General features: G+C 33.5%; 1 protein-coding gene across 1 annotated transcript; it reads right to left on the bottom strand.

Moving 5' to 3' along the window:
• Positions 1 to 3,524: 3,524 nt before the first annotated feature.
• Positions 3,525 to 20,880, bottom strand: LOC124919893 (cingulin-like protein 1). Its single transcript, XM_047460260.1, has 18 exons — positions 20,525 to 20,880; positions 19,597 to 19,818; positions 17,867 to 17,962; positions 14,998 to 15,050; positions 14,719 to 14,815; positions 13,383 to 13,456; positions 12,840 to 12,957; positions 11,347 to 11,457; positions 10,014 to 10,090; positions 9,135 to 9,201; positions 7,589 to 7,654; positions 6,530 to 6,637; positions 6,235 to 6,365; positions 5,999 to 6,065; positions 5,824 to 5,891; positions 5,646 to 5,739; positions 5,003 to 5,070; positions 3,525 to 4,145 (listed from the first exon to the last, which is right to left on the bottom strand). The coding sequence occupies exons 1-18, from the start codon at positions 20,675 to 20,677 to the stop codon at positions 3,767 to 3,769; spliced, it is 2,049 nt and encodes a 682-aa protein (XP_047316216.1). The 5' UTR covers positions 20,678 to 20,880; the 3' UTR covers positions 3,525 to 3,766.
• Between the last annotated feature and the right edge of the window lie 5,578 nt (positions 20,881 to 26,458).

The raw sequence follows: 26,458 nt of genomic DNA, 5'->3' as shown, positions 1-26,458 counted from the left end.
CATTGCAGAACAAGACTCTGAAATTATATCTTTCTTTGGACCTAATGAACTCTGAGCAACTGATATCTCCAACCCTGTAGAGACAATTTCAAAATGACCTATTTTGCCCTGTTTAGCATTCTCTCTAGTAGGACCGGTAAAATTTGTTTTCTGATCTTTCTCTGCACCTGAATTACCCAAACTGTCATGTTTTCCTGATTCTGAAACTGACCCCCCCCCCCCCCCCCCCGACCTTGTAATATTCTTTGAACCTATTAATTCTCGATCAGCAGTCTTATTCAGCTCTGTCATACTTACCTTAATAGGAACACCAGTACCAACTTTAGTAGGATCATTCAAAACAGACATAAATCTCAGCATAATGTTTTTACCCGATTCAGAAACAGACCCAAATTTTGAGCTTTCAATAGGACCCAATAAACCTGTACAATTTATGTCATTTTCCTGCATTACCTTAGAGCCTTTTTGACAGATTATCTCCAACATTGGGACCGAATTTTCAGCACAAGCTACCCGATTGTCATCAATTTCAGCAAGACAAGATTTCAAATCCAATTTCCCAACAAAATGACCGGTCAGGTCTAGGGTACCAACCAGCGACTCTAACGGTCCATTTTGTGCAGCAAGTCCAGTAACAACAGAATTTTCTGGAATTAAAGTACTATCATTTTTATATGCAGTATTGTCTTTTTCTATCAATTCAATCCTATCATTTCTATTATGAACATGCATATTGTTACAGTATGAAACCCAATAGAACTATTCTCATATAATTCATCAGCATGTGGAAAAGAACTCATACCCGATGATGTATTTGGCATAGAATCAATAGGCGCATCTTCTCCGTTGTTTAGGACTTCATCCATGATTATTGGCTTCTGCTTTCTGGATTGTTAAGAGACCTGCGAGTTCGTCTATCAGACATAGCCTTGCTGCTTGTCGACGGCCCCTTCAGCACCTTCTTAGGACCATCAGGGCGGACTTGAAGGACGCCCCTTGCCCGAGTAACTACACTGGACGAGCGCGTACCAGTCATTGAAAAGATCAAGCGCAAACTGCCTGATCTTCAAAGGAGCCACAGAGGTTGGAATTCTGCAGTAAAGGGTGGGCGCAAACAGCACGATTGGAAACCAATCGCACCGGAACAGGGGCTTGAAAATAATTGCTCAAACAATAAAGGGTTTAAGCAATTTTGGAACGGTCTGTAGCTACGAAAGCTTCCTCCAGACCGAACACTTGATTCAAACGGCGAGAAAGAAGTTCAATGGAGACCTACCCGCGCCTCGCGGTGTGGTTTGATGTCCCGACCGAGGTCCGAACTAACCTATAAACGAAAAGTGAGAAGAAGAGGGCGACCGACGCCGATTCGACGTCAAGTCTCTGTAGAAGGGGGTTTGACGAAATGCTCCGGTCAACGGTAAGAGAAGATGATCGCGACCGTTCCTTGCACAACAGAACACGTTCCAGAGGGCGCACGACAACTGATCGAAGGTGCTGGAGGATGGCGGTCGACTTCCGATGTAGAAGCGCGGTCGCGGAGAGAATCCGTGTCGTTTGTGTTGTTCGTGCCGAATGTGCCGATCGTGCCGAATGTGCCGATCGTGCCGAATGTGCCGATCGTGTCGAATGTGCCGATCGTGCCGAAAACGACCTAAATATCCGATTTAGAAACTATAATCGTGATTTCTCCCGATTCCTCCGTTCAAAATGAAATTCCTTCGGTCAGATTGTAGGGGGGAAAGAGACGCATCTGCTGGAGAAATTTGAGATCATTCCGACGTAAAAAGCTCCGGCAGCGTTGATGTGCCGGTCGTGCACGGTGTGAGGAAAAAAAATCTTCAGAGAAAATTTCTCTCTCTAGGTGCATTTTGTTTTTCGATTTTCGAAATAAGGTTTAGGGTTTAAGGTTTAGGGTGTAGGTTTGTAAATATGAACATTCCCGAATTTGAATCGTCGTGAAAGAAGAAGCTAAAACTTGAAGAGATAGAGATTAATCGGAAGGAAGTAGAAAATTTGTAATAATATTATAATAATTTATATTATAAATTACGATCGAAGCGCAACAGTGTGAAGCAATCGTACGTACATGAGTGAAACTATTAGCGCTGTAAATAGAAATGAAGTAAGTATCACTATGTAGCGCTTGTTTCACTCTTATCTGCGCTGTAAAAACGTAGTGAAGAAACCATCACTAGGTAGTGCTCGTTTCACTCTTATCCGCGTTGTAAATATATATAGTGAAACAATCTTCACTAGTTAGCTCTATAATCACTTATATAAGCGTTATAAATACCTAGCAAAGTAATCTTCACTAGTTACCGCTTTTTTCACTCATATAAGCGGTGCAAATAACTAGTGAAACAATCTTCATTGGTTAGCGTTAATTTCACTCTTTTTAATTCTCCAGTAGGGCTTACATGAAGTATACATATTTTTACAGGAACGAATAAAAATTTTTACATTAATGTGTTTAGTGGTTTTACATTAACGTTTATATATATTTAATATATAAACATATAAATTATAAAATAATTAAAACAAATTCATTTAAATATCTTTCCAATAAATTTAAAATATATATATATAAATATATTTAATATATAATTATATAAATTATAAAATAATTAAAACAAATTTATTTAAATATTCTTTCCTATAAATTTATATATATATATATATATATATATATATATATATATATATATATATATATATATAATTATATAATATATATAATTATATATTTTACAAACTAATTTTAATATATCACAAATAAATTTATTATTATATTAATTATAAAATAATTAATATATATCACTTATAAAAAATTTAGTAATTATACAACCTATTTTAAATGTGTCCCATCACAAAGTAATTATGAACAAAATTTATAATTATTAATTTAAATAGATCAGAAATAAAATTATAAGTAATTATGAACAAAATTTATAATTATTAATTTAAATAAATTAAAAATAAAATTATATTAATTTATGATTATTAATTTAAATAGAACAAAAATAAAATTATAAACAAAATTTATAAACCGCAATCAAATATGAGCTTTACTTAAATGAAATACACTGTAACAACACTAACCAAAAAATTATAAAACAAAGTCAAAAGAAGCAAACTTCACAACAATGTCTCGCTTAATTCAGTTTTACATTAAAAAACTGATGTAAAATGAAGTAAACTTCCTCATTCACTCTATCTATTGCACATAAAACAGAGTGAAACAAAGAAAAGCTTCACTCTTTTACACTTCTCATGAACCCGGAAATAAATCCGGATTCCAAATTTCTTTTTTCCTTTTTTTTAACCGAACACTGATTTAATAATAAAATAATAAAACTGAATTGTGATTTGTCCGGAACAGGAAACACCATATTCCTCTGCCAAACTTGTGGGTAAATTGGATCCTAAGATTTGAAAAGGTGATAGTTTATTTTCTTGTAAGATTAAAATAAATGCATATAAAACATTGCAAAATCATCTGCATATTAATTTAAGGAGATAATGCATATCTGTAGGTCCTAAACATTTACAATTAATTCATGAATCTATCCAAAGCTTTGAACATTAACTGTTACAATCTTTTACAACTCATAATTTACATGTGAGTAAATTGAACATCATCCAATCCCAATCCATTCCAATCCAAACTTTACTTGGCAAAGAAAGTAACCAGCCAATTTTATGCATACCGTTTTTTGTAAAAAGCATAATCAACTTTAATTAAACTTTTGTGTTCAATCAATCGATCCTATTTGCTTGGAGCTGAGTCACCAGCTGTCAGTTCCTTCTCAAGCTCATCAAATTCCCAGTCGCCAACTTCCTCCTCTGTGTAATCTCGACTTACAGCACCAAATTCAGACTCAAATTTCGCCAATTCATCTTCCGTGTCCAGAACCTGCTCTGTTTTGGGATTCTCCACATTTGCGAGGACTTTGGGAGACACGGAAGCAACTGGTGATGGAGGCTGCAGGAAGATGTTTTGTGGTGACTTCTCACGAGGGCTTACTACCTCAGGCTCAGGGATAGTAGGGTTCTCTAGTTCTAAGTTTGGCCTTTCAATCTTTTCGAATTCTTCCCTCATTTTTTCAAGCTTGTCAAATAGCTCTTTCACCCTTGGCTCATCTTTCCTGGATTAAAATAAGACAATTACTTTCAATCATATCTCAAAATACATTAGGCATATATATTGGCTGTTTTGTTGATAAATTATTTTTCATGTTCATTGATCCGAAAAAGATCAACATTTGTTAAAATCACAATAGTCTAAAAATATTCCGGATCTTAATCCAAAAAAGGGAATTTTGATCATGATCCTTAAAAAAAATCTCTATACTAAATGAAGAAAAACACTATATTATAAATTGGATCATAGTCTATAAAATGATTTATATACCAAATGAAAGATAAAAATCATACTATAATCATAATCATTCGTTAGAACAAATGGAGAAAGAACGCAAGAAACTATTAAGCAGGAAAAAACAAAAACAGGGAAACAAGAACATAACAAGGTTAGATGCCAAAGAGAGGGAAAATCCCAAATAGAACACTAAACTTGCGGAAAGTTCCAATTCGTCAATTGAACTTGCATAGTTATCTCAAATAACCCATTCCATCTAATACGAAGTAATTTATTCTTATTCTAACTCCGTCAATGGCCTATATTTCTTATACCAAATAAGAAATCGTAGCTTATTTGCAACCGATATATATAAGCTTAAAATGTGGAGTTACTAAAAGTAAGACGAAAAGGAACAGTTACACAAGTTCAGTGGACGAATTGAGCCAAGCATTAGTTCCTTTGCAAATCTAGCCTTTTGGGCATGTTTTTATTTGAGCATTTTCCTTTGCAAGTTAACTCAACCTCTCACCAACTTCACTTCTCAACAAATAAGAGAGCATGTTTAGTAAACTAGATTTAGCATTTGTAGAATATGATAGTGAAAAAAGGAGGCAATAATTTGTAAGCATAATAGATTTGTACCTTAATTTCCCTTGCTGAGAATAGAATTGTTCCTTCATGTTATCCACAACACTAAAGGCAGTTATAATCTGAAAATGACAAGATAAGGAACCTTAAGAGGACTCTTTTAGAATGGTACAATACTTTTGTTAATTATGTAAATGGAAATAGTCAAATTGACAAAACAACAATTGGCATCCTACAAGCCAAGAGCACCAACAAAAATATAAGAAACTCAAAAATTCTAATTTAACAAGATTAGAGCACATGAACCATCATACTAACTAGGTAAGCATACAAAATTCACTACTAGAATTCTGGTAGAAGATAACTATCCAATCAACATAGAACACTAAGAGTCTAAGGCTATGCTTGGATTGGTAGAATTAGCTGAATTGAAATTAGTATAGTGTAGAACTAAAACTGATTAACAAACATGTGGAATTGTAAACAAAACAATTGCATTGCAGGTACTTCCTTAAGACACCTAATACCCTACTTTGAACTTAACGATGGATAAGAAACTCCATAGATAAGTTATCCAGTTGAACCTCTTTATCCGGAAGTCATGGCATTAGTAAAATAACGAAGCAAGAAAACCTTACCACTAGAAGAAGAATATTTTTCCAAGCAAAATCACTGGTAACCATGATCCAGTACTCACCTTTGCTTCAAGGTCCAGATATTCTTCTTCCAAAGTTTGTCTTGGATTGAGTTCTTTAGAGCCCTCAGTATCCACCCTAGACATCATGCCAGACCTGTTCAAAAAAGGCAAATCTATGAGCTTAGTAAGAAGCAAAAGAAAAACAAAGCCATAAGTCCTTCCAAGGGGAACAAGTTACCCTTCACCCAAGTTCTTCAAGTTATCAACAAATTTACCAATCCGATCAATGAAAGGCTTCAGCTCTTTCTGCATAAGAAAATAATTAAGGATACATGAACATCTCTTTACATGATAACAGTTTCTCTACAATGTCATTATGAAGGAATTTTTTTATTTGTGAATATAATGAATACCTCATAAGCTGAGAGGAGATTGATGACTAGGCCCACAAAATAGCTCTCGTGTTTCTCCAATTCCTCACTTGAAGATTCAAATCAGCAATTAGTATGAAAAAACTTATTGATCAAAGTTCATAGAAAGGAATCGTATAAAAAACCAAAAACTAGTCAAATAGTTCTACCAAACTCTATGAAACGCCTATTGGCAACACATCTCGTGACATTAGAAAAACTAGTTTTGTTAGACATACCTGGCTTGCTTTTCTTTAATATCTGTATCAGAGTGTTGAAGAACCCAGGTATCTTCCAAAAAATTCAACCAAGTATCCAGAACACCTGCTTCAGTTCGGCATGTAGCAATCGACCTCAATAATTCATCTTCCTACATATTTACAATACAGGCCACCAGTGGTAGGCCTTCCATATTCAGATAAGTGACTAACACCTTCATAGGTCTTTTTTCATTGTTGATTCTTTTTCTTCTTCTTAGTGTTAAGGGGTGGTCCTGACTAACATAGTTGACCTAATTTTGAATGTTAAACAGACCTTTGTTTTTAAGTGTGCTACGATCTTGTCATTGGCATCATAAAACTGGTCCCTCTCTTCCATCGTATTGCGAAGGCGTGCCTGAACAGCACCCAAGGAAATATTTACCTGAAAAATGAATGGAAGTTACATATGTATCACTAATTCAAAGCAGGAATGAGATGAGACAAGAATACAATGAAAAATTATATAATTGTAGAAATATGCCCCTTTCTTCCTTTATTATGTTGGTGTCCCTAGATAATGCTTAAGATTCTCATCTCATTGAGATCTTCCTAGCATTTATTTCTTAGTTGTTTTCTAGTCATTTTTTCTAGTATTTAATCTGCCAATTTTCAGCATCGTTAACACATCAAAATGAATCAATTATCAGTCTCTCTTTCTATTCACAATCTATCTACTTCTTCTACAACTATCAAAGCAAGTTCATGGAGGACCATGCCACATTCAGCCTCTGAAGGTTGATACCACACGAGTAATCCATCGGTTCTGAAGATTTTGTTTAATTGAATGCTTATTTAGTTTTAACTAGAAATCAGAAAACGTAAAAATATTTGTTATTGTCTTTTAGAACGGATTAGTTTGTTAGGATTTTGACAAAAAGGATTTTCCGATGTAGTGTAAAGAGTTTACTCAAAATAAATCAAAAACAAATATGCAAGTATTAAAACAAAAGTTGCAAGTGATGCAACCCTGTGAAGTATTAATGCAAAGGCTGCAAGTTTCCAATTTACAAAATTCATACCAACTTACAAAAACCCTTACTAACAGTTAAAAATTCATATCAAGTCTAACAGTTTGTAAGGAATTTTGTAAATTGGTATGGTTTTTAAGCATGAATTAAGCATATACTTCACTTTAATGCTTAAATGGATGCTCTAACAAAGAAAAATCACATATTACCTGCATAAGCTACTAATAGGATAAATAATTTAGTTATTTCTATTCAGGCTATACAATAATGGAAAATTTAAGCAAATTCTGCTAGCACCTATTTTATGAACATATAGTTGCTATCCACAACGAAAAGAAGGTAAAGTATATTAACAAATGATAAACCTTTTTTAACTCAGCTTCAAGTTCATCTCGTTGTTTTTCAAGTGCTGAAATTTCAGTTCCCAATTCCTGGATAAAAGAAAAACAGTTACATGACCAGCATAGTAAACTTGGTTGGATCACTGTTATGCCAGAAAGATTTTCAAAATTACAAGAAAAAGAGAGCAGCTGAATGTATAGAACATCATAAGAAATCCAACTTAAGACTTAGTATGGCCATATTTGAGAGAAAAACAATAAAATTTGACAACGAAAATTAGCAACAATTTTGTGCTTTCAATTGCCTTGTTGAATTGGCAATAAGTTTAGAAAAGTTAAGCCCATTGTTTTGGATGTTTGTACCACCCTTAGAGTTCAACTTATCATGGGTTTCAAGAGACGCAAGTTGCGTGCGCATTGGATTGCAAAACATGGAGCAGATTACTTTGTTTTTTGATTATTTTTCTATTCAGTCTTGTTTGTTTCATTTGGCTTATAAGGACAAATTTAAATTTCCTTGTCACAACATATTGAAGATCATTCAAAGGCATGTCGTGTTAGAATGGTCAAACTCAAGATAGATAAAGAATGGCTAGAGTAAGAAATACAAACAGTCAAGGATAACATCTTTGGTAGGAAATTAGTACAAGTATTAGCGTGCCATAGTCCTGAATCTAGATGCAATAGTCGGTATTTATTTCATATTACATCCGGTTTATCTTGTTCCTTCATTGAAACTTAAAAGCAAAATTCTTATTCAACTAGACATCAATATTCAGCATCTATTACTTTCATGCAGAAAAATATTTCGGTGCCAGTGGCTCAGGGAGGGCACTGTAACAACAGGTTTTGCCACAACTTTGCTAATTACAAAGAAGATACAACCAGATCTCCATCCTTAAGGTGAACGGGGTCGAGATCCTTGAGCGTAGCACCATTCGGGATTCCATTATTTCCTTCTCCGAGGACCTTCTCTTGGTGCTTTCTAGCAAGAGACCAATTTTAGGAGGGAACGACCTCCACAAATTAACAGCCATCAAATGATTTGTATTGAAGATGACTTCATGATCAAGAAAATTTGGGAAACTATTATGAATTACAATGGAGAAAAAACACCGGATTCGGACGGATACACTGCTAGTTTCATTAAGGAGTCTTTGGGAATTTATTAAGGAGGATTACTTGAGTTCATTCAAACATTTCCACGTAATGAATTCTTTTGAGAAAAGTTGGTATTCTAGTTTTATTATCATTGTGAGAAAGATTCAAGGGGCGAAAGAACTCAACACTTCCGGCCCGTTACCTTTGTGACGAGCTTTTACAAACAAAAACAAAAAAGCAGAAAAAGGGAAAACATGGTACAAACACAAAGCCATACAATCCTACATTTGTGATGTTTCTACAATAAAATTGTCAGTGCAAGAAAGACAATGGAATCCTATTTTCTCCCCTCTTCCCTTGAGTCCATCTCTCAACATATGTTCTACACTATATCTATTGGTGTTAATGCAAAAATATCAAACATTTCCTATATTTATTTTCTGAACCACCAAGTTTGAGAAACTAGTACCTTCTCTATTTCAGTGGCTTCGGTTGTTTTGGACACACGGAACTTTAAGGCCTCCTCTTTCTGGGATCTGGAAGAAAAGGTTAATAAAGAAACATGTTCATCTTATTACATACATTACACATTAGGTAAAATGTTATATATCATTTTGCAATGTAACTTCTCAATACTGAAAAGTTGACAGGTTCTTTGGCTCCTGAATGCATATTAACAAGCAATAGAAACAGGTAAATGTGCACTAGTTGTTTATAAAAACTATATTTTAAAAAGTAAATTTGGTGTCACATTTCATTCTAAGAGAATATTCACGTGGTTCTGAAATTCATGAAAAACATGCTTCCTACAAAAATAAGGAGGATATAATGGTGTGCCTTCATTAATAACCATTCAACCTGCTTCATATATCAGGGGAAGAAAGCAAATAAAAATGGAAAGAAACTAAAGCATGAATGCAGCAGCAGAAAATCAAATCCTAAAAAATGATCCATTGCATTCTCCTTCTCTAGATATATGGGAAGTAAATTTGAATCGGGAGAAATCATATACAAAAGGGGTCGATATCATGATTCATGAAAACTTTACCATTGAGAAAGTTAAAACATGAATCTCCATAAGCTTGCATTAATTGGATTACACAAGTATAGTTTCAAATAAATGAATATGAGACTAATCACTTGTGGCTTTGCTTTTGTTGAGGTAAGACAGCAAATCAACTACTTATATCCAATCATGTTAACATGTAGCTTCAGCAAATCAAATGGAGACAAAAACAAAGCACGAATAGAAAAAAATACCACAAAGTCCCACAAAATTGTGGTGAAACTTTCTCTCAAAATTTCCTCCATTGATATGTCGAGAAGCATTAAGTGGGTTTTTTCTGACCTGTGATCTGATATCCGCTTCTCAGCTTTTGTGGTGGAACTGGCAAGAGATTCAGATAAGACCTTCAATTTGTCAACCTGTTCCAAAGTTTCATTGATAATTTTTAGTTGCAAAAACAAATCTAGGATCCAGTTGAGATGAGGTCAAAGAACATTCCATAACTTAGACTTCATTGAAAAACATGAGATCGATTTAGGTCCGGTTTTGCAATTACCTAACCTTGTAAATTCCTTTATAATACAAGATGGCTTGTATGAATGATTAATCATGTCCTTTGGTTGTTCAATTCTTTTGGAAGTTTTATACAGGTCATACACATGACTTTTTTTGGGAAATAAAGGAGAATCAGCATAACACCCCACACCCACAGCCATGGCTCCCCGCTTAAACAAAAAGCGCTTTCAGATGGAAATCATACACATGACTTGTTTCCTTCAATATGAGAACATTGGTGATTTACTTTGATGATACCTTGATCTTTAACAAGACCAGTGTACCATATCCAACATATATGACAAGTTATTGGAAGTCTTCGAGTCAACAAGTTATATGTCAACCTTGTGCTAATTCATGCAGCCACAATCGCTGTTTTGGGTTAATTTATATCAGTCAACATAACCCTGGTAAGGTTAAAGCCAAAAGAAATTGGCTACCAAAAACAACTTCCTTCTTTAGGAGGTTTGTCTGAGTGTCTCTTATCACAAATTGCTTAATGAATGATGACCTCAATTGGACATATAGTTTTCTCTAAAGCTTTTAAAAAGTCTAAGAAAAAGTTAATTGAAGCACCAATCGTATATATAACACACTGATTTTTCAAGGTGTTGCGACTCAACAATAGGCGTAAGGGGATTGGTAGATCAAGAAAATCACCATATTGCAGACTTTAGTACGAAAACAAAACTTAAGTGTTCCATTAATGACAAGAGTGTTAGGACCAAGTGATGGATCATTGAGAAATCGACGTAGGTTCTTTTGACGATGGTTGAGTATTTTTTTTCTTTTAGATTGTATAGCTTTTGACTTTTTTTCTCTCTTTATTATGTAACATATGACAACCATTGTCATAACTTGTATTTTATCTGGTTCTGTTCCCCATAGATGATGCAACTTTCGTGTTCGACTGTGGTGGTAATGATAATTCTAGTTTCTCTAATAAAAGAGTTTGATTAAGGGCATGCCTATATCAACATATCGACCGTAGAATTATACCAACTATAGCCTACAAGGTTGACTAATATACTTTGTGCAACTCTTAACAGATGAAGTTGACATACTAACATAGGAAACACCAAAAAGAACTAGGCATCATGATGGGAAAGAAAAATAATACCTTTTGTGCATGAACTTCCGGGGAGTCTCCACTATTAAAGGATTTCTTCTTAAGGAGAAGCCCTTCTAATCGAGAACAAGTTCGAACATGTGCAAGAGCTTCTTTTAATGCCTACAAGATGCATCAAACAAGTTTTGTGATTATTTATTTGCATTCTCTCTAAAGGACCATGTTTGTGGAGGAAAAAAGAAAGGGAGAGAGAGTGCAAGTCCTCTAAGTATTCACAAACCACATTATATATTTGTACAACCTTGACTTATATAAGCATGTGCAAGTTATAATATTACAATGATTATATGGAATTCAACCTGCAATAGAACCTTTATTTGATGAAAATTTAGTCTCATACAGGTTACTGTTGGAGTAAGTAGGACTAATGCAGCTATCATCCTCAATTCATCTGAGAGTCTAACCGCACTCCTTAAATTTAGTATCACAAACAACAAGAAACAAAAAGCACATGGTTGCAGTTGCATTAGCAACACAAGGAAAGCCTTCAACAGACAAAGAGAATGTGACATGCTATGGAGGAGTCTAAGAAGATCCTAGATAAAAGGAGAATGGAGAAGCTAAGAAATAAAAATAAATAAATAAGAAGACGTAAAAGACCAAGATATACACATGCAATTTTTTTTTAAATGTCAACTTTTTAAATAAAATAAGGAGAAGGCAATATAGGTTCATGGGTTACAAAAGAAAAAACAAACTGAAGAAAACAACAGATTAGATTAGATCCATCAAACCGAAATAATCCATCCCTTGCAAACACCCCTTTTCTAGATTGATGCAAACATGAAGATATATAAACAAAGAAGGGAATAGTATTTGCACATAGGTTATCTAGTCAAATGGAATGTCTTTGTCCAAAGAAAAGCTGCATACAGTATTCACTTAACTCAGCTAAGAACAGGAACAACTCCACTTAAAATAAAATTCTTTTTTTTTTTACAGTTAAAGCGTGTATAAATCCCAATTCTAGCCTAGCGGCAATAAGAGGTGGATACTAATCCTAAGTTCCTAGGTTCGAGCCCATCAGGCGGCAAGTTCTGCGCCTGGTTAAATGGTTAAGTGTGTTTGCGAACTACATACTTAATCCGTTGTCCCATTTTTTTTTAAAGCGTGTATAAATGAGTTTTGTGAAATGTAACTTATTACAAGAAACGATCCAAGGAGAAGGAAAGGGGGGAGATGAAGGAAATGACATTTGTCACTAGTACAAAAGTCTTCCATGAATGAGAGCTGCATAACAAGGATTACAAGCTTGAAAAAAAATCTTGTAAGGCCAGTTACTTAATATCTCTAGGAAAGCAAATTGACAGTTGCGAGGAGTTGAGAAAATCCCGAAATCTTGGCTAATATAGATCAAGGGGCAAGAAAAAGCAAATCAAAACCATAGAGGAGTATATTGGAGGTCTCTAGGGTAATGACCTTTATGAATGTTTGAAATCAGCACATCAAAGCACTTGAAGAGGTAGGGAGCAATAAACAGTTACCTCTATTGTCACAAAAGTTCTCTCCTTAGAGGTTTCTTCCCCAACTTCAACCGCTAGGTCTCTAGATGCTTTCATATCCTCAAGTTTCTTCTTTAGCTTATACGCTTCAGAATCTACTCTGAAACCAAAACACATGTTACTACACATAAAAGATGGTATAAGATTGTGACTAAACCTGCCTCATGTTTTCATAACAGAAATTACTAGCAGAATCCAATTCATTAATAGAATGAACTCATACAAACAAACTTTATGCAACCATTCATTTTTTATAAAGATATAAGAAAGTGTTTTTAGGTCGTTATTAGAAATCCGCATCTTAAAAATGAGCCACGTTTATCATATAAAACTATCAATTTTGGTTAAAAGGCTAAAAAGCAGACAAGCTAGTGATGATTAACATTGCCTTGCAGTTGAGGAGGGAGTTTCATACTATACATGCATTTTATAAATCAAGAAAATTCACTGCAAATGACTACACTTGCATCCAACTATAAACTTCAGCAGAAAAGAGAGAAAGAAGAACTGAGGAATCTTAGAAACCTCCCAACATCTGCATTAATCTTCAACCCTGTGATGGCAGTTTGAGCAAACTGGAGCAGCTCCTCTCGTTTCACCTGATACGTATGCATAATGTTAGTTTAAAACCAGAATGAAGGATACATGAAAAATAAGTCTAACGAGAATGGGAAAGAGAAAGATTCAGCAAAGCTTGAGGATGAGCAAAACCGGAACCTTATAGCAGAGCAAGGTATAAAAAAGGTAATATTATATAGTTTCTTTCCTTTTTTGAAAGAAGGAAATATTCAATACCAAATATAATGCAAATGAACATATGAAAAACAATAAAATATATATCCACAAGAACTCAATTTTTAAAAACAATTCTAACTTTGCGATAATTTTTTCCAAAGACCATAAATACTAAACTAATCCATTTCTCTAAATTTTTGTCACAAGTTATCTGAAATACATTGTTTGATATAAAAAATGGTTGGATGCTTAAAATGCCCATGGGACCACCATTCATTCATTTCCTACAATATAACTTTGAAGTAGTCAGGCAAATATGTAGTTGGCATCAACATATTATGTACTGGTTTGTCAAGCTTGTTTTGGTTGTTTTGGGCGAAGGTACAATGTACTTGAGTTAAATACAAATATGGAAAAGGACAAAAGGCAAACCACAACATTTTTGGTGTCTTGCAAGTCAAGAACACCAAAATCAAGCCCAAGGTCTCTCGCAAACAAGGGCCCAGATCTTTTGGCAGCATTTGGATCAGACCAGATCTTAACCTTTGATTCTAGGATATAAACCCTTGTCTCCTGCCTCATAACAGTTTAATCTTTTTTTTCGTTTTTTAATATAGGATGTTAGCATGACCCACCACAGCCATGACACTCACTTCAACTTAAGGCGTTCTAAGTGGGAATCGTACCCGTGACCTTTGGTCTCTTAGGAACCACTCTTGCCACTTGAGCTACATTAGTGGGTTAGTATAATCTTAAGAATATTAAATAAAGGAATGGCAAGTATATTTGGATAGATGGCTGATTTTTTCCTCCAACCTAAGAATTTGTAAATCTCATATGGCCTGTATCACCTCCACCCAATAATTGAATATCTCATCTCTGATTTCTATACATTTGTCTACATGTCTAACATATCACATATAGACAAATGATATCAATCATCCAAGGGTAGATATTGCATATCTCAAGATAAATCGGAAGAAATACAAAACTAAAATGGCTTTCTCAATATCATGTTTCACCTAAATGTCCTTGATGATATATTTTGAATTCAGAATGATTGTTCCAACTCAAAATGGAATGTAGCTTGTTAAGAAGAAAGTAATGCAATGTTTCTTCCACTTACCAATACTTCATCTTCGTAGCTTGACAGAACTTTTCCAAGATCTTGTATGCTGCTCACTATAGCATTATGAACTTCTTTGCCTCCAGTAAGACAAAGCCTGTATGTAATCAATTATATATCATAAAAATATACATAACAGAAATAAAATTGTGAATTCAAAGAAATGTAGTTGACCAGATAAATACTATGACATCCCACCCAACACAACCCCAATAGAAGGAAACAGAAGAATGATTCTACAAGTACACATCTTGGTAAGAATCATAGCAACAAACTAACCCGAATAAATCCAGTAGCAGAGAAACTTCTTCTTCATTTGGTGGTTCAAGTATCTGAAAAAGAAAAGAAAAACAAAGGTGCACCCAGAGTTAACAACCAGCATCTACTATTAAAAAGACTGATTTCAATAAAAACAAATCACCACTACTAAAATGGTTGGAATATGTTTTCTTCTACATCCTGGCCATAAAAATAAATAACTTCCATCACTCAGCATGCACAATCGGGGACAAACTGTTTCTATAGGACTTAGAGAGAGAAGAATAAGAGGTGAATGTGTCATATATTCTCATATATCATGGCCCCAAAAAGATCCTTAGATGGAGTTGCAAATACAGGTAATCAAGATTCACAACACTTCTCCTAAATTTATTCATGCCCCATCTTCCACCTTAGATTTAGGGACTTATATAATCAGAGCTCTATGCTGAGTAGTTTCTCATTGTTCCCTACAGTTTGGTCCATGGTTTGGGTTGAGTAATAAACTCTAGACTTCATTGTGCCAAACCAGATGTACCGCCCAATTTTAATATTATTAAATGCTTAGTTCGGTAAAGGATCTCTGTCTTTTAAACACTGTCCTATGTAACATTACAAGCCAACCAGCAAAACTTGGAAATACAAAATTCTCATACATCAAATCCTTTGTTTGATTTTGGTTTGTGGGTTTCAGAAATTTGTCTTATGTGGTTCAATTACTGTTTGGAGTGATCAATCATTTGATTGTGTGGGAATTTAGAGAGATTTGTTAGATTAAATACCTCTATTTTTGTGTGTATTAATGAATAAAATTACATGAACATTTAGAGAAGGAAAAATAGTTTGACTACTTTCCACCCTCCCCCTCAAACTACGGTAAGTTCCAGCCTAAACGAGGAGCCATAAAAGATATTGATTCAATCAAAAAGAGTGGCTTTCAGGGCAATAGCCGAACAGATAGTCGATGTCGAAATTCTCGTATAGTGATGGCGTTGAGGGTCTGCCAGTTGACACAGTGGTACTGAATTTCAGCCAAAGTGACGGCACAGAACATATGCAGAGGTGATGCCAAAACTTTCAGTAGTTGATAGTTCAGCCAAAATATGAAATGGACTCTGATATTTCTGGGTGAGACTATTTTGAGATATCCTTCCACCAAATGAGATCACCCAAACAAGAGATGGCCCAAAGGGTCCTTTGTAGGCTCGTTTTCTTCCTGTTCTGTAAGAGGACCTTAAATTTGAAATTAAAAGTTACAACTACATAATGTGTCCATCATGTGCTGGTCCTGCATTTGATAATGATGAAAGGCTGATGGGTTTTGGTTTGAAGCATTGACATCATTTTGTCTATTGTGGGAAATTTGAATCCTGCAACAGTTGCTAAATATTTTGCTTGTGAGGTGGACATTTTTCAATTTATTATTTTACTGTAATTATATAAACCCTAGAAACAAACAGAGACTTAGTTGAATAAGAAATTTATTGGATTATTTGAGGCCCTCCACCAATAGCTACTCCGGCCATGGCGGAGGCAGCGGAAGACGTGGTCGTGGTCAATAACAGGTTTCTTGCTCTGTATCAACGTGGGAATTTAGAGAAACTTGTGAGGGATTAAATGCCTCTATTTTGTGTATATTAATGAATGAAATTATTAGTTGGTTTCCTAAACTAGTTTGACTATTTCCACACATTGCCTTATTTTTTCCATTATATACATTATCCACAATAATTTACAAAAATCATTTGATTTAATATATTCATTGAAGCACCAAATAACAAATATTCTCAGAAGAAAATCAGTTAGTTACAATGTACAAAAAGCTTAATGTGCTAATATTAACTGTGTTGTGTAGAATTTTGAAGAGAAATGGGATTTCGTATATTTGGAATTGTTAAAACTATTACAAATGATGCTATAACTTATAGGCAATAGTAAAAGAAAGTAAATAAACGATGGAATAACTTCCTAGAAGCATAAATGAACTTTTGTTCGGAAGACGCAAAAACTGGCAGTCATTCTCTTGGAAAGGAAAAGGTGTACAATGGAATTGGCGTAGTTTGTCTTTCCATACTCCCCAATCCCCATCAAACTAGGCACACAAAAGTCAGCCTAAACAAGGAGACCCAAAAATCTTGATTCAACACAAAAAGAATGGCTGTTGAAGACAATTGTTCAACAGAGGGTCAATATTAAACGTCTCGCACAAGTCGTAGAGTGGTGACTGCTGAATTGATATAATCGGTGCTGAATTTTTTATAGAGGCACGACACTAAAACCTATTCTAAAAGCAATGGAAAGGAAAAGGTGTATTGAAACCATACTTTGGGGATTAGGTCAGATAGTACTGTAAAACATGCCCAACAGTCCTAGGAAAATATTGCGGTATTAGTACCAAACCACCTAACTGACCATTGTCAACTTGACTTGTCGATTGAATTACACATGAATAACTAATATGTAGATGACTTTGACATGCTCAGTCCTCATTTATATGATATGATCATGAGCTCTCCCATCTAGAAAATCCAGATAGAAGGAGATATTATGTGCATTAAAAAAAACTTCAGCTTTTCTTCTAGACATAGTTTCTTCCTATTGTATGTGTAATTTTTACTTTTTCATGCACTGGACATACAATTTGGTCAGGCTTATATCATTGCTTCAGTTAAGGTGTCTTAACGCCTTAATGCCCCCCCTATATCACTATGGTGGAATGTGTCAATTCACCTCAACCCTCAGTAACTACCGTACATCATACAGTTTTCAAATGGAACAGAAACTATAGTACATCTTACAGTTCTCAAATGGAACAGTGTAACAGGAGTCATTCTTACTTTACCCGAGAAGGAAGTGGCATTTTGAACAATTATGAGAGAGTATAACATACCATAGATATAATGATGCCCTCCAAAGCTTGACTATAGAGAAACACGTCCAGAAAATTCATTGGCTCACCATCCAGGTCAGGGTCAAAATAAAGAACCTAGTCAATATCAGAAAAGTCAGATTCAAGTGTGTAGAAAACTGAAAATCCCGCTTAGGAGATCGCAACTTCAGAATAAGAAAGAAATTGTATTATTGAGAATGCATTTTTCTTAAATAATGGATAACGAGATAATATATTTTCAACAAATTCAATCACATAATATAACTTCCAAAATCATATCATAATTATATTATAGAGATGGTAAATTTCATAATTCTAGAAATATATCATATCTCCTATTTCAATACTCTTTTTTTTTAAAGGTCAACTTTTATTGAGAAGAAAACACAAGAAGCATTATGAACATTACAAAGAAGAGGGGTGAAGGAAAATAATTACATATTCTAGTACTCTTCATACCCAAGTTAAAAAAAATTATGAATTGACAATAGCACCCAATATCCTCTCTCAAACAACAAAGCCGTGGAAGAAAAAGAATCATCCAAGAGCTCCAGAAAGAGGTGAGGACATAGGTCACCTTATTTTGTCCCAAAGCAAAGTGATAATAAATGGGAATTCTATGTGAAAATTATTTTTCATAAAACTATAAACATGTGACTTTTAAGGGTTATGGCGAGCTCGATTATTCCAAATTCAAATAGTACCTTCCACTTGTATATTCTCTTTTGATTTGTCCATGTTTTACCATACTTAGCTTACCTTGGGAAATTTGCTAACTGACCATTACACAGTGAAAGCTAATACGACATATAGAGAGATAGAGAGATAGAAAGACCCACCTAACCTAAGGACAATTGAACCGAATAAAAGGTTGTAGCGAATCAATTTTTCTTCATAATATTAATTGGTTGAAAATTGATTATTACAATAGTTATTAGATTCTAAGATATTAGGGATACTCAATTCCTACTTTAGAAATTTTACCATGTACATGTGTACTCACATTGATGAAACAATAAAGATTCACTGAAAAGTTTCACAAAAAAAACCTTTAAAGGGAACTAACAAATGCACTAGGTGGAATTTGCAAGAAACGTTGAACAAACGGAATATGTGCAAGGTATGCCTGTATGACGATACACTTGCATGCATTGAATGTGTACCAAGTGCACTCAAATTTAAGGGGAAAAGTAACATTGGGATCAATCTCACAAGATATACCATAATTATCTAGTAGACATGAGAGCTGGTAAGAACTAGCCAACTAGACTGTTAATTTTTGGGAAGAAAGTAATCCATTAGGAAAACTATAGAGAGATGCAAGTCGAGGAGAAAATTAAATATAATATGCCATCTGTAAAGAAAAAGAAAGGAATGAAAAAAAACAATCCACATAGCGAGCTCGAAAGTTTGGACTTGAGAAGAAGAGGTAACATGAAAGCCCGCATGAAGCAGGAAAAGTAAGGACCAAGTGCATAACAGGTTCAATGTGAAACAATACAACAGGGACATGTTTATACCACAAATATGAGAAGAATCCTATGTATTTAAACTAATTTCCAGAGGTAATGGCAATTACATGGATATGACACATTGATTTTAAGACCATGGACTGCTTGGTCAATGTAATCAAGAATAAATAAGAATCCAAGTCTCACATTTTGTATGTGCCTTCTATTATTGAGTCTGCTGCTATATTAATGGATTTAATGATGTCAAGAGAGACTCACAAGATGAAGTTTTCTGGTACTGTCTTTTGGTTCTTGATTAGGTTGAAATTGCTCAGAACTGCTTCCTTTGTCTTCAACAGAAACCCCACATAATTTCTCAATTTCCTTAAGTACAGTCAGCCATCTTCTTATCAACTGACTTCTTTCTGGCCCTCTACAAGAAACAGAGGCTTCTTCCAATCTTTTAATAGTCTGCCTATAGCTTTTATAGTTGCTGCCTCCCTACATTGTCAATGATAAATAATGACATAAAACACACACTTTCATAAAAAAAAATAGTAAAGGTTTAAGGTGCTTTAAGTGAAGCAAGAACATTTTTAAATCAAAAAGAATTCAAAGAAACAATTCACAGCATAAATGTATCTTTCAGTGAAGAAGCTATAAAAAACAACTACTGTTCAATGTTTGAGTATGAAGATTTGTGGTATTTTAAATACGTAAGAAGCGGTATTCAAAGCATGCACTAAAATTAAGAGTAGCAACTCCCTTCACAAAACTTGGTTTGGTGGGAGTTGGGATTGATTTCGATAGAAGATAAGCAAACACCCAATTTGTTGCAAAAGTAGCAAATGAACTTCAGAGATCAAAAGGAAATGCCACTAAGATTTATTCCCTTCCTTCAGCAAATACCCTTTTTTTTTTAAATTGTACTAATTGATGTTAGACGTCCCATCAAAACAAAACCCCACTTGATTCTCATCATTTTCATGGGTTTGTTAGAGCATTAGACTAAGAACTGAACGAAAGAAAGATAATCAAACCCTAAATGCAGAAAGCAAAAAAAACCCAGTATACTAAACATACAGCAATTACATCCAGATAACAGAACCCAAAAGAAAATAATTACATGGGTTGTATCAAAATGAGATAGAAAGTCAACTTACAGCTCCAACAACAAGTCCCTAAATAAAAAAGAAAAGATTGTTACCATGCGATCCTGAAGGATTTTGGCACCTTCGGCAACAGCTTGACCGGCTTGTTGGACAACGGTGTCGGCATAGTTGCGAACAACTCGAGTGAGGTTGTTCTTGTTACCAACCTCCACAGCCTTGTTGACCGCAGATCTTAGCCACGATGACATTGCAATAGTCTTAATACACCTCTTCTCTTCCTTTCCTTATGGTTGATTTTTTCAATTCCTTAATATCTCAGGCTCACAAACGCAGATATATATATAGAGTCGAGAGAATGTATGCTTGAAAGTTGAGTTCTTGCGATGACTCTTTGGTCATACGGGATTTTGGAGCTCGGTGAAGAAGATCACAGTTATACCTTTCGCCTTGAAAACTGTCAATTAAAGGATTTGGGTTGTTTGATTTTTTCTAAATGATAATTAATATTGGAAATTATTATTATACAATTTAATTAAATATTTATACATATGTGAAAGATAATTTGATTATAAAGTGTAATCTATATATATATAATGATGCTTAATTTTTAAAGTGTCTGGATTGTCGGGTCGAGAGCTGTGGTTAATTTGGATACTTGGGTCGGATTGTGGGTTGACCCGTTTTTAAATTTAAAACGGTTAAAAATAAAATTAAAAATGCTAGAGATATGTTTCGAGCAACCTAACAAAACAAGTACAACTCTTTAACCAACTAGGCTACAAAGACTTTATATTTTAAATTCAACACCAAATTTAATAAACGCGGGACGTTTTAATATTAATATAAGTTCAACTTTTTAACTAACTAATCTATATATATATATATATATAATGATGCTTAATTTTTAAAGTGTCCGAATTAAAAATACTAGAGGTATGTTTCGAACTTACAACCTAACAAAACAAGTACAACTCTTTAACCAACTAGGCTACACAGACTTTATATTTTAAATTCAACATCAAATTTGATAAACGCGGGACGTTTTAATATTAATATAAGTTCAACTTTTTAACTAACTAATATATAATGATGTTGAGTAAATGAATACTTGTGTCGGATTGTGGGTTGACTCACCCATAAACTTAAAACGGTTAAAAATAAAATAAAAAATGTTATTCGTAATTTTTTTTCACGGTTTTTATATTATTACTCGTGCAAATGCACGGGCTAAATGCTAGTATTAATTAATGTTAGAAGATAATCTTGAAGTTTAAAAACTTTTTAGAATTTTTGTATCTTTAATACTTTATTAATTACACATTTGATTTAGGGATACTAGATTTTCTTAATTACAATGTTAAAACAATGGGTGTCATTGTTGGTGTTATTAAAAAGAACGCTAATGTGGGCAGGGATGATCTCCTTCCAGTCCAGTTTTTATTTCGGGAATTATTTTAATATTATCTATGTCTCATTCGATTTCGGAGAATCTCGTATGACATCTTTTATATCATCTTTTAAAAAGAAAATAAAAAATTATACAATAAAATTATATAAACGAATTTTTAATATAATATATATATATATGATAATATATTAAAATTTTATATTATTATAAAAAAAATTTACAACTCTTATAAAATGTAATAAATAAATATATTTATAATTTTATATATTTAATTGTGTTTATAGTATTCGGGACAGAATTAAGGTAAAATCGGGGCGGGTTGAGACATAAATAGTATTCCCGGTCAACTACCTGTCAAACTGGGAAAAATCCGCCCTAAATGGGACAATTTGATTCGATTACCGCAAGGCGATTTTAAATTGTCATCCTTAATGTTGGGTTTGATTCTGAGTCTGAAAATGTTATATAACACACTTATTGCAATAAATCAATTGAGATATTCCTTGTACATTAGATTTTCTTTGTAGTGGTTGAAGGGAAATTATTATCATTGTTCGAGTTGGAGTGCAATGTCAAACATATATGGAGAATTTCCACTTCATAGAATTACCTCTATCCTACATTATATCAAATTTCAGTTTTAGCATCATGGAGAAATCAATTTGGTTTATTTTTACTTACTTTTTCATCACTTTTTTACCTTTATCATTTTTTAATTTGATCGTGTAATACTCCTTTTAAATTAATTACAGTTACGTTTTTTATATAAAAAGTGGTAATCTTCTTTACCTTTTATATATTAAAATTATTTATAAATGACTTATAAAATTTCTAAACAAATGTAAATTGTGTTATAAAATAAATAGAAAATTACAAGTGTGATGATTTAATTATGATACATACTAATATATCTTACAAGTGTATATTAATGTGTCATTATTCATGTTGTTATGAAACAACATATTAACAAGTGGATGATAATTCTTCTCAACACATGGACATATATATGTGATAATATGCATGTAACCTTTCATCCTTATAAATAGGCTTTCTATGATAAATAATATATAGATCTCTCAACTTTCTCTCAATCTTTCTACATTGTGTTTGTGTTTGAATATTATTCTTCATCTATTACTTATTTAGTGTTTTCATTAGCTAATAGTCTATTGTTTTACAACACGTTCTCAGCACGACTATATAGTTGTTTAAGGTATATTTTTTTATCACTATTTTCTTTTTTCTATTATGACTAACCTCACAAAACATGATTTTGTCACTTTGTCCGTTTGGGGGATAATTATATGTCATGGGCTCGTGACGTTAAAATGCATCTTGCATCCATGGGATTAGAGGAAACTATGTCCCCGATAAAAAGTCATTGAACCAGGAAAATGCAAAAGCCATGATTTTCTCGTAACATCATATCGATTAAGCACTTAAATTACAATATGTTACACTCGAATCTCCGTTGGAGCTATGGTAGAAATTGAAAGAGATATATGATCATCTTAGAATGATTGTACTGCCCAAAGCTCGGAGTGAATGGCACAATTTGAGGATCCATAATTTTAAATCTGTCCGGGAATATAACTCCGCAATGTTTAGAATTACATCGAAATTTCAGTTATGTAGAGAAAAAATAACTGAAGAAGACATGATGGAAAAAACATTCTCTACACACTTCCACTTCTCGAAATTAGGGGGAGACAATAATCAATTGAAAAAAGAAATTTCGTGGAAAATTTCACTTGATAACAGTGATCCTCATACAAAACAATGTGAACTAAAAGTTTAGAGAATTATATATTTACAAAGAATTGTAAATCAATTACCTGATGATTTCAATGATGCGGCAAAAGTTACAAAATCTTATATTGTAGCGGCAAAAGTTACAAAATCTTATATTGTAGCGACAAATGCACTAGCTAAAATGAATGTCCCTGAAGGAAAAATTCTAAGTGCTAATGAATCTGTTGAACGTCAAAAGCGCGATAGACCTTTAGGTTTCAAAAACAAAAATCCAAGAATGAAAGGGCTCAGATCTTCTATTACAAAAGCCTGCTCCATTCTGTTCCACACTATCAAAAAGGCGTCGTTTTGGTAATATAATTATCAACCTTTAACCGACCAGAGTAATAACTCTATTTACTCTCTCACTTATTTTTACTTTGCATTTCATCCCTCCCTCTTCTTCTCCAAGCATTTTTCTTCAATCAGAATCCCAAAATAGAACCGAATCCACGGGCAGCCCCAAATCCACTATTGATCTCCTCATCCTTCTTCAAATTTCACTAGCAGGTATCTTCTAAAGTTCGCACAAGCAATGGGATGAACAAGTTTTGCCCTTTCACGCTAGGGTTTGAGGTACATTGCAGGTATCTTCTCAAGTTCACTTGCAGGTATCTTCTCAAGTTCGCAAAAGCAATGAGATGAACAAGTTTTTCACGCTAGGGTTTAAAACTTCAACAAATTTATTTTTCTGGAGCTATCATATTTTTATTGATTTTGAGAATATCATATTCGAATTTATTCTTCTGGAATTTATTTTGGCTGTTCAATATCCTATGAACAAATGAACAATAAAATGTTTGAATTTGCATAACTACAGTTCCATAAAACAACTTCTGATAGAAAAGTAGGGCTTGCTATGCTCACAAGTTATAGCTAAATGATGTTGTTTATCAGGTTATTTTAGAATATTTATGATATATATTGATATTTTTATGATATGGTTAGCACGGTTAACTTATTCATTAACTCTTAACTTGAACATTTTTCTGCACTCTTTGTTTTATGTTCTATTAATCTTAGAGTCAATGCATTTCATGGTGACTGCTAAATTTATTAGAATAAAATTAACATTTTTCTCTACTTATATAGGCTAAGTTTCTTATATTTTAAATCTTACTCAATTCAGGTTCAGGTGATTAGGGCCAGGTGATTATTGGTAAATTATTTAGAGCTTCTTGGGGCATGCTTCTCTTTTGTGATTATTGGTGAATTTCTCTTCTTCAAGTTCAGGTAAGATGATTATCTTTATTGTTCATAGGATATTTGATGTTCTATAAGATTACTAACTTAGACAACATTGATTTACTTGATACTATACTCACAAGTGTTGTATTTATATGTTCTTGTGCACTCCACTGGATCTAATTAAGCTAAGAACTTCTTAAATCCCAAAAATGAATCTGGAATAGTACAATCATTGAAAATATATGCATTTGGAACTCCTCACCTTGGATTTTCATCTAAGCTTTTATTTTATTTTTTTATTTGTTGTGTATAAATGATTGTGATTTGTACCATTTGTAATTTTCACATTCAAAAAATTTAGCTAAAATAAACAAAATTTCAACAGAATGTTTATGTATGGTCTAATAATTTAAAAATATGAATTTAAGTTTGTAGCATATTTTCGGATTAAAATTTTAGCTAAAACTCTCTCAATTTTTTTTTCCAGGATTATAATAATATATATGGAAGGTGAATCTACTAGTTGTCAGCGGTTAAGTTTCGAAACCAATGAAGATCGTTCAGAAAATGATATTAATGTTATCAATGAAGGTTAGAATATAATAATAATATTTTTCTATAATCTAGGGAAGTTAGTATTGTTTTCTGTTTGATATAGATTTGAATAAAAATAATTCATTAAGCATAAAAGACTTTGTACCACAATTAGGAATGAAGTTTGAGACCGAAGAGAAAGTCTATGATTTTTATTTGGCATATGCTAAGAGGGTCGGTTTTGGAATAAGAAGATCTAGTAATCATAGTGATAATTTGGGTAAGATATTGGATAGGGTCTTTTGTTGTAGTTCTGAAGGTAAGAGGGGAAAAGATAAACGAGTGGTTTATGTGAAGAACAGTCGGCCTGAAACAAAATGTGGTTGTAAGGCTAAAATGAAAATCTGCAACCGAACAAATGACATGTTTATTGTGGTGCAATTTGTAGATTAGCATAATCATCATCTATCAAGCCCAAACAAGACTCACTTACATAGAAGCCATATAAAAATATCTTCTTTAGCTAAAATACAGATTGAAATGGTAAGTGATGTCGGAATCTCTTCAGAAGCATCTCATGATCTCATGGCGAGACAATTGGGAGGGAACGAGTTTGTAGGTTTTATACCAGAAGATTACAGAAATTACTTACGTTCAAAAATAAAAAAAGAAGTATGATTGTTGGGGACACATGAGGTGTTTTAGAATATTTGCAAAAACAACAATCTAATGATAGTAGTTTTTCAAGTGCTATTCAAGTTGATGAGGATGATTTGATAACAAATATTTTTTGGTCTGATGCAAAAATGAGAGCTGATTATTGTCATTTTGGAGATATGGTTTGTTTTGATACAACATATAGGAACAACAATGAGGGTCATCCATTTGCATTATTTGTTGGTATTAATCACCATAAGCAATCAATAGTTTTGGGTGTTGCGTTATTGTATGATGAAACTATTTGACGTTTGAATGGTTATTCGATACATTTGTTGAGACTATGGGTGGGAGAAAACCCACAACAATTTTTACAGATCAAGATGCAGCCATGGTAAAGGCCTTAGCTTTTACATGGCCAACAACACATCATCGATTGTGTATTTGGCAT

This window comes from Impatiens glandulifera, chromosome 1, assembly GCF_907164915.1.
Source record: "Impatiens glandulifera chromosome 1, dImpGla2.1, whole genome shotgun sequence".
In the NCBI taxonomy this organism is placed as follows: domain Eukaryota; kingdom Viridiplantae; phylum Streptophyta; class Magnoliopsida; order Ericales; family Balsaminaceae; genus Impatiens; species Impatiens glandulifera.
Note: the sequence above shows the minus strand (reverse complement) of the source record. Positions and strands in the feature narration are given on the sequence as shown.